The sequence below is a fragment of the Macrobrachium rosenbergii genome, chromosome 5 (genome assembly GCF_040412425.1).
Source record: "Macrobrachium rosenbergii isolate ZJJX-2024 chromosome 5, ASM4041242v1, whole genome shotgun sequence".
Lineage (NCBI taxonomy): Eukaryota > Metazoa > Arthropoda > Malacostraca > Decapoda > Palaemonidae > Macrobrachium > Macrobrachium rosenbergii.
Genome location: NC_089745.1, coordinates 56,076,357 through 56,086,018, shown reverse-complemented (window position 1 = coordinate 56,086,018; position 9,662 = coordinate 56,076,357). Strand labels below are relative to the sequence as shown.

The following is a 9,662-nucleotide window of genomic DNA, read 5'->3' as shown; positions in this document are numbered from 1 at the left end:
CGAGAGATGATTTCTTAAATATGCACTCTCTTTTTGTCCATATCGTCTAAAGTTATCAGAATGTGATAATATGAAAGGTCACACTCTGTTGTCATGTAAGGCTTACTTTAAATGTGACCAGGCCTTGTCTTTGACTTATTTACAAGACTTATAAGACTATGACTACCTAAGTCGATGATAAAGCATTTTCTTTATATGTTTGCATATTCTTCTACCATAGGTTAAAGTTTCCACATATAAGAGATTGTCTCATTATACCATCAGATGTATTCAGACAGCATTCCACTTCGTTGTAAATGCTATTTCATTTGTATTTGGTGGCCTATGGCATCACGGCGACCCCATATAAAAATGGGAACAAGCTGGGAAGAAGAAGAAGATACAGCACTTAGATTCTTTTTGTTGTTAGGACACCTATATGTCAAATAATTGTATGAAAATGTCTTCTGCCATATTCGTTCACTTGTTCTACATTTTCCAGATGCTCAGGAAGGATCATTCCTCCCCCTAGTCAATTTTTCGTAAGTATAATATTACAATGAAATTTATATATTGCCTGTGAAGATTTCACGATTTGTCGCCACCCGGTTCAGATGAAACTATTGTAATTACTACGGGCCAAATGAAATCCGAATTTCATGCACCGTAGATTTCCTCGCAATTAATTACCATTTTCAGGTTTATAGGAACTTTCTATCTATAGGTATAAAATAATGATTTTTATTTAGTAAAGCGAAAATGATTGCGTCCTTTATCGCTCCAGAATACGTGGCCGAATTTAAAGTGTAATGGCAAATCACTTTGAACAGTAATTTAGCCATTTTTGATGGTTGTACAACATTACTGTTTTCTAAACATAATTCTGATTAAAAACAAGAAAATTCGGGAATTTACAAACTGCCATAGCCAGGGAAGTGAGAACTCTATTTTCAGTTATCAAAATTAACGTTTTCCTATTTCCTTTATGCGGGCACATTTCGGAACATTTCTTTTTGTTATGTGCCCAAACCCGATGAAAAGTTGAAGTTAGTCAACGTGAAAAATCAGTACAAATAATTAAGTAAAAAAGAAATGCCTGTAGTTCAAAGAAAACAAATATGCACAGCTAAATTCCTAACACAAATAAATAACACGTGAGACTGTAAATAAAACTGTTATATGTTAAGTCATAGCAACTATTGGTTGCGAACTCTACCCTTCAAAGTTTATTTAGAAAACAGACGAAAGGCGAAAGGTAAACAACAAATTTCTTTATTTGTAGATTTATGATAGCATTTTATAACCAATTTTACACATGATTTGGTCTATCGCCTCCATAGAAACTGCTCTTCCAAGCTGGTACATACTTTTTAATCATGAATCTTTTTATTCACAGGAAAGAACACGGTCTGAGCAGCGATACGTTAAATAGGCTAATGATACTAACAATTGTGATAAACCAGTGAACAAGTACGACAGCCTGGAATTTGTAATAGGCAGTCAAGGAAACTACCAATTGCCGCTGAACTGCTGTAATGTTCCCCACAGTTTCCTGACGTATTGTAAACTTTCTGTTTTCACTTCGAAGTGCGGAGTTGGCCTTCTAAGAGAATTAGTCGGCTGGAACGCCGAAAACCTGTACGTCCTTACAAGATTTTATCGCCTGCACGCTAAGATTCACCTAGTACCTGTATTTAGAACCGTCCAATATTGTGCTTTTGTTACTGATGAAGTGGCCTAGCTTTAAAAGGAACTCCTTAGTAAGAAAATGTTAGTTTCAAGTGTCTGTTATATATCCCACATCGTGTGTTTTTTAGAGCTTAAGTCAAACTGTTTCATTTGAGGGCGAGGTATACAGTCGATGTGGTCTTTATAATACGGCAGTTACAGGAAAAGAGGCTGGACGGTAATCGGAAAATCTTGTGATATACAAACCCCGAGAGGTCATTTGATAGAATGCCAAGGGATGTAGTGTTTTGGTGCTTGATAAAGAAGGAAGTGCCAGTAAAGTCGGTTAGGTTGGTCGAAATGGTGTATTCAAGAAAAAGGACGGCAGTAAAACCAGACAGTAGCTAAACGAAATTGTTGGAAGTTAGAGTTAGTTAGCCCTTCTGTTTGAACTGTTTATGGAGGTACCGAATGAAGGGATCAGGAATGAAAATCAATATGAATTGTATGCAGATGATCTGGAGATTGTGGCAGAAACTAAAGGATTACAAAGAATGGTAAGAGATTGGTAGGTATCTTATGGAACGGGTGGTATGGAGGTAGATGTGTGTAAAAGTGAGGCTAAGGTGTCCAACAAACAGGGAGAGAATGGAATGGAATATAGAATTTAGACCAAAGGCCAAGCACTGGAAACTCTGAGGCCAGTCAGCGCCGAAAGGAAAATTGAGAGTTGAAGGGCTTGAAATGTGTAACTGGAGGAAAACCTCGTTGTTGCACTATGAAACCAGTGTTTGGAGAGGGTGGATAGCAAGTTGGTAGAGAATATGAATGGAGTTATAGTAAAAGGAATGAAGAAGGTTGCAGCTAGGGGCCGAAGGGACGCTGCAAAGAACCTGAAGTACTTTGGATCTACTTTAACCCAGTAGGGAAGGTGTGAAGCTGAAGATATAACCAGGGTACCAGCAGCTTGGGCGAAATGGAGCGAGGTGGCAGGGGTAGGGTTATAAAAAAAATGCCACATAAAATGAAAGATCTATTGCACCGTAATCAGACCTGTACTGTACCGTTCAGAAACATGGGCATGAATGAGGAACAGAAGCTGGAGCTAACAGAGATGAGGGTGCTCAGCTGAATATTGGGGATCTCGTTGCATGAGACTAGAAATTGACATTCGAAATGCAGGGGTGGCAGAGTACTGATATGGTACGAGTTGAAATTGATATAGTTTGGCCATGTGGTGAGGATGAGTGAATAGTAAGGAATTTAGAGAGCTTGGATGGAACATGTCTGGGTAGAATGTCGAGGAGGAGACAAAGATGGCGTGATAAAGTGAGGGAAGATTTGGAGAAGGGGTTAGCAGAGAACGGTGGCTTCAACAGAAATAGGTTAAGAGGGGCATTAAGGCAACTGACCTAAGAATCATCTGTAAGTGTTAATGTACAAACAAGTACTGTGGTTGTGAAGCATAAATATGTGGCACCTGTCCAATATCACATAGTAATCTCAGCCCTACCAGAGTACCTAACCTATAGGTGTTCAAGAATTAAAAATTGTGTGTGGAATTTAGGGGAATAGCGCCGGAAACTGATGGTTTGAGTATAAACAGCCTAACTTCTCATGTGTTACCAACTAAATTGCCCATTCTCGGTTTTCCTCTCATTTAGGTTATTAAAGATTATAACGATCTACTAAGGTGGCACTGTCATTAACGCGAACTTACTGATGACCATTATGTTGCATTACATATCCTCGCTCATTTCATGCAGAATGATTTTGTACAATCTTTTCTCTATTTACAGTTAAAACTAATTCTGGAGATGAAGAGAAACGTGATGCCAAGACATTACTGGAGGAAATATTTGCGCCTGGGTACTCGTTTCCTGATCAAGACTCCGACGACACTTCGAAAGTAAATATCAGTGATATCGTGTACTTCGGAGACATCAAAGATGTCGCACAATTATCTCCTCGCGCTCAAGAAGGCGGAAATGCGCCAACTATCCGAAAATTCATTCCTGGCAGGTACAAAGTGACTGTTCTCAAGCTGTTCCGAGACAGGGTATCCGGCCATCTGATCGACCCACTTGTCATATTTCACCACGAAGAAGTAGATTCGAACCTGTTGGCTCTGCAGGTGGTGCGCATGTGCAATGATTACTGCAGCAACCACAGCCAACTGTTGAACTCGCTAAGTCGACACGACTGGTGCCACTGGACTCACTATGAAGAGCATGTCTTTTTTAATGACGATGTCTTTGATTGTGAACTCAGACGGGCCACTGATGTTGTCGCGTCTCTTGGAAATGACGGTCCATCCCGAGCACGGGAATCAAAGGTTCCAATTGCCGAAGTGTTCCCGCGGGATTTCAGAACTCTCATTTACTTCGCCAGGAGCGAGGATGCCAAGGACCTTAAGAACTACATTTTCAAAAACCAGGTTCGCAGGTCATCAGTCAACAAATACGTGTTTTCCATCGAGAACGATGAGGGAGCCATCGTCTCAATCGGCGTAAATTACTCGCCGTTTAGCACGAACGAATGGGTCTACTCCAAGGTCTTCGAGGACACAGAAACCGAAAAATGCTTCGCCCTTATAGTCAATGGTAATTTCAGTATGGGCTGTGAACCGTGGAATGAGTTCCGGACACCGGAACAGAGGGACAAATTTGGCTTTACTAGTGTTAAGAAGAGCAAACTCAAGTTTCCAATGAAACAGTTCATCAGGAAGTGATTTTTGACAAAAGGGAACACCAAGTGTTAATGGCATAAATAGTTATCGTCTCGCAAATCAGAAGAGTATCTCAACCATGAATTTACTGCCTGTCGTAGTTCTTATATTTTCTGCGAAATTTTATTTTGAACGAGTATTCGAACTGTGGTAGTTTCTAGAAGTCGCACCTAGTATTAACTTTTCTTTAAAAATTTGTTGAATATTTTTATTCAAAAAGGTGTAGCCTATAGATGATGGGTACGCAGTTTTCTATTCACATTTTTAGTTTCCGAGATTTTAATATAACATTTTGTGGAGGTAATTTATTTTCATTATCCTTGTCGAGCCCAGGAAATGTATTTTATAGGTACAAAACATAAGCATGAAAAAACTTAACCTCACTTGAAATGTATTAACGAAAAATTTATAGTGATTAGGGATTTAAATTCATCTGTAATACAGACCAGTAATTAGATACAGTTGTTTTTCTTCCACATAAAAAGGTTTTGGAATTTGGCACGTATATTTCCATGAAAACCCAGTGGTGTAGCTGGCATTCCATCAGTGGGGGCCCTAGGTGGGCCCAAGATATTTTTTTGGATGGCCAAAGAATTACACAAAACTAAGGTACTAGTTCTGTAATTATTAAAATATAGCCTACTCTTCTCGAAGGTATATATCCGTGTGAATGAAAAAATAGCATTAGTATTAATTTTAGTAAACCTGTACTTGAAATTATAGACCTCAATTTTCAATTAATTTTCTACTCTTACTATATGCAAACGTATCAAATACTGTAGGAGTTAAAGTTTAGCTACAAGGAATTTCAACCGGGGGTTGCCAGTGGGTGGCCAAATATCTGATTGGTGGGACCCGGGTTCCCCCTGGACCCCCATAGCGGCGCCACTGTGAAAACCTTCCAACGAAAAGTTAACAAGTTCCGTGCTGAATGTGTCTAACAAAGGAAAAAAATCGTCTGGAATGTCTAATGTAATTGTTACCAAGATTCAATGTGCGTATTGGTTGTGCACTCTTGTTGGCAATAGACTAAGATAACTAAATCCCATTTCATGAGTTGAGAGTATGCATGATTAACATAAGAATTTTTTGAGTTTTACGAGCTCACAACCTAGTCATGAAAAAAAATTATTCAACTGAGAGGATTTAAAAGTATTTACTTGTACTGAATTACTATATACTACGGCAATTTATTCTGATTAAAGTAACAATGGTATGCCGGACATGTGAAGACGAAAGTACCGAGCCTTCTAATATTCTTAAGGAAAGGCTACACACGCTTTTATTTTTCCCTTTTGTAATACGGGTAAAGCTGTCACGCAGATATAATTCGTTAATGGGTATGAACTCCCATGCACTGCAGAACCGGCTCTCATTTGTACAAGAGGAGGAATTTAATTTCCACAACATACTACTGTTTCTTATTTACTTATCGACGAAGTTTGACCTGATGTAAACATAATTTACATAACCTAACTACTCAAATCTGGAAGGTTTACAGGAATATTCAAAGTTGGACAAAAGGGAACAGGGGCCAATCACGAAGATTGGACAGGTGCTGTCTGTGCACAACCCGGTTCTAGGAAGAGCTATTATAAAGACTAATCGCAAGATGAAATGAAAGTCAAATGAGCATTTAAAAGGTTGGAATTGTACGCAAACAAACATAATGTTAGTGTACTAATCATTAATACTAACACTGAGAATACTGTTCCCCCTTGTTATTTTCGAGGTTTTTAAAACGGGTGTCTGTCATTCTCTAATATGAGCAATAATTGTAAACATATTACATCAAGTCGACACCATTTCTGTTTGAGCTAGTAGGGCCAGTTCGTCAACGATATTACGTTGCTACGATTGGTCATGGTGTAATTGTGTTCGGCGCACATGTTCGTTCTGGTGAGGGTCCAGAGAATATGCATGACCATTTGGGGATATTCGTTACTGGACTCGAAAAAACTAAAATCCTACCGTGTGAAGATGAATATCGAAAAGGTAAGCGTTTGGAAAATGTTACTCAGGTCCTATAAAATTCAAGAACTGCAAAACACCAGCCTACCTGGTGTTTGTTTTTGCCGTCAGTATTCTTAATATAGAAGACTCTAGAGGTAACTTCATAGGCTATACTAAGTTTTGTTAAGCGGTTCAGTCGAAAACTCCAAAAAATTAGGTCGGTTCACCCTCTATTCACGTCGATATTACTAGGCTACCTTCTTTTTCTTACCTGTGGCTCACCAAAGAATATGAAGTATGTACCATTCCCATAACTTGAACAAAATATTTACAGTTTAAATTTTTTACATTAAAGTTTAAAAAAGGAGTATCCAGCGTTTATGTATAAGAGTTTTGCCTTTATGAAGTTAGGCTATGCAATGAAAGTAATTGAACGTCCAACAGGACATTATAGAAAAAGGCTTTCAGTAGGTTTACGTTTGAAGAAAATTCGTTCGTGCCATTATAATATATATATATATATATATATATATATATATATATATATATATATATATATATATATATATATATATATATATATATATGTGTGTGTGTGTGTGTGTGTGAATAATTAACGCCATGGCATTTAATTAATAACTGGACTATGGAATGGTTTCACGTGTGACAATGCCTCAACATTATTCGGGACAAATACTCAAGGGAATGGGCGGGAACACCTGTCGACAGCGACTCCTACGCAGTACATACACTTGTTTGCTGTAGTGGTGACGTTTGAACAAAGTTTCTTGCTGAGGTAGGATTCTCTCTCTCTCTCTCTCTCTCTCTCTCTCTCTCTCTCTCTCTCTCTCTCTCTCTCTCTCTCTCTCGTCACAAAAATGCAAATAAGTTATTACTTGGAATTCTTATGGTCACGTCGCCGGGGTGGGCGAACAAGAAATTTACAAACAGAAAGAAGATTGGGAATATGTCACAACTATAGTTTGTACTTTTCAGTGGTCCGTTTTTCCCAAGTTTCACAAGGAAGATGCCTTTGTATGTCGTATGCATTTTTATGTTTGTCGTTTACTTTCTTCAGAAATAATTTCTTAAATCCACTCCGCCTTTCCTTACAATATTTCCCCTTCATATCTTTCTCCTTTTTTATTTTAATCATAGTAAATTGTTTTCCACAGTGTTAATTTTTTTTGCTCCAGCGTTCTGTTCCATCGTCTTGTTCATAATTTGACTGCGTACTTAAAACTCTGCAGTCGTCCGGTGTACTTTCACAATGCTTAGATTTTGCTCTCCCTTGCTTTTGTTTAGAAATCTTTCGAAAATCTTTGTTGATCCTTCCTCGTGTTGAAGTTTCCTTCAGTTTTAGTTTTCTGTAAAAGAAAATGATTGAGATGGCTATTTTTATGTCCGTCCGCATTTTTTCTGCTCCGCTCCAAGATTTTAGAGGGTAGAGGGCTGCAAACTGGTATGTTGATCATCCACCCTCCAATCATCAAACAGGCCAAATTGCAGCCCTCTAGCCTCAGTATTTATTTTATTTAAGGTTAAAGTTAGCTATGATCCTGCGCCTGGCACATCTATAGGTGCCAACTATACAGGCCACCACCGGGGCCGTGGCTGAAAGTTTCAAGGGCCGCAGCTGAGAGTTTCATGGGCCGTGGCTGAGAGTTTCATACAGCATCTCATGCAAATTTGACTCATTTTTTGAGCCATCTGTTACATATAAGATTCTCATTGGCTTCCCTCGGTTACACTTATTAGTCCGTTTTAAATTCAGAGGATGCTCCCACTGCTACCTGATCATCTCTAATTTTCACCCTTCGCAGCTCTCACTAATCTTTACTCCTTTCCCCACCTTTAAAAGGCATCTTTCATTATTATTTGACCATATAAGAAAGAAAGTGGGAAAAACAGAGTACTGTTTACGCTCTTTTTGCAGTCGTGCGTGATCCTGACCTGACTCCACTTGTAGGCCTATCCAAAGGAACTGTTAAACACATCTTTCTACGAATTTTTGATGACCTTTGATGCCATGGCGCCAGTCCTTTCAACCGAACGAACAAATTGGTTCTCTCTCCTTCCAGTCTACAGTTGTCTCTTCAAAAACCCACTTGACTCATTGTTTTTACGACCAAAAAAGCGTGCGACGATTTTTTTATCATTATTTTATTTATTTATTTATTTTTTATTTATTTATTTATTATTATTATTATTATTATTATTATTATTATTATTATTATTATTATTATTATTATTATTATTATTATTTTTTGCTTTGGGGAAGGCGGTTGCTAATTCCTGGTTGAGAGTGGGAGTGGCTACTTGAATATTAGCTCACTGAAATAATAAGTTTTTTTATAGGCAGATTTAGCTTTATAAAATTTTACGTACGTGTTTATTTACACGTACACCTGTAGATGCTTCAGCTCCTTATTTTACTAGGTAAAAATTTCCGTATGGGAAACCACAAATCTTATTTCCTCAAAGGTTTGTTGGGCGATTATGCAGTATTTTATTTAAACATATATCTATCGTCTACAATGTCTATAACGTAATTAACATTATAATGTAAACTCGGCCATTTATAAGTAGAATGTAGATATGAACTTACAAACGTGCCAGCTTAACTAACTATACGCCCACAGGAAACGTCAAAAAGTCCTCCGGCTTATTCCGACTAGGCCTATCGTAAGTTCTCGGACTGTTTTCTTATTTGAGCCATGCCAAGGACCATAGTTTTTCGTTTTGGCTACAAAGACACCTACGTTGCCACTACCTTGTCAAAAAAGGATGTTGGCCTAAAGACTGCAGTGAGCAGAAAAGGTCGTACTTTTTCGAAAACCGGAACTCCCGTCCGGTGATCGTAAGAGGAAAACTTGTATTTATCACTACAGTTCTGGCAAACGCTTTTATGTTCATTCAAAGGTACTGTGATGAGCACAGTGGCAGCTGAAAAACAGAGAGAGAGAGAGAGAGAGAGAGAGAGGGGGAGCTTCTTCGAATCTGTGTTTAATGTGAAATAAGTTCAGAGTACATTTATATTGCTGTTAAATGAGCTCATACATATTCATATTTTGTTGTAATTTAACCTATATTTTTTGCGTTCTCCCTTTGCAGTGATTAGTCCCTTTAAAGATGATATAGCGTACTAGATATAGGTGGCTGATTGTAGCGGGAATTTATCTCTCTCTCTCTCTCTCTCTCTCTCTCTCTCTCTCTCTCTCTCTCTCTCTCTCTCTCTCTCTCTCTCTCTCTATATATATATATATATATATATATATATATATGAATTTTACCACGTCACCGTGACATTTTACGTTCAAACATTAAGCTACAA

General features: G+C 38.1%; 2 protein-coding genes across 2 annotated transcripts in view; both read left to right on the top strand.

Moving 5' to 3' along the window:
* The first annotated feature begins 1,537 nt into the window (after positions 1–1,537).
* Positions 1,538–4,832, top strand: LOC136838816 (uncharacterized). The gene is made up of 2 exons (XM_067104427.1): positions 1,538–1,749; positions 3,447–4,832. The coding sequence occupies exons 1-2, from the start codon at positions 1,707–1,709 to the stop codon at positions 4,376–4,378; spliced, it is 975 nt and encodes a 324-aa protein (XP_066960528.1). The 5' UTR covers positions 1,538–1,706; the 3' UTR covers positions 4,379–4,832.
* Positions 4,833–6,192: 1,360 nt separating this feature from the next.
* The window catches only part of LOC136838815 (uncharacterized), a 42,551-nt gene continuing 39,081 nt past the window's right edge, over positions 6,193–9,662 (top strand). Inside the window, exon 1 of the mRNA XM_067104426.1 lies at positions 6,193–6,370. Coding sequence (XP_066960527.1) covers positions 6,292–6,370 — 79 coding nt within the window. The 5' untranslated portion in view covers positions 6,193–6,291. The remainder of the gene's footprint in view (positions 6,371–9,662) is intronic.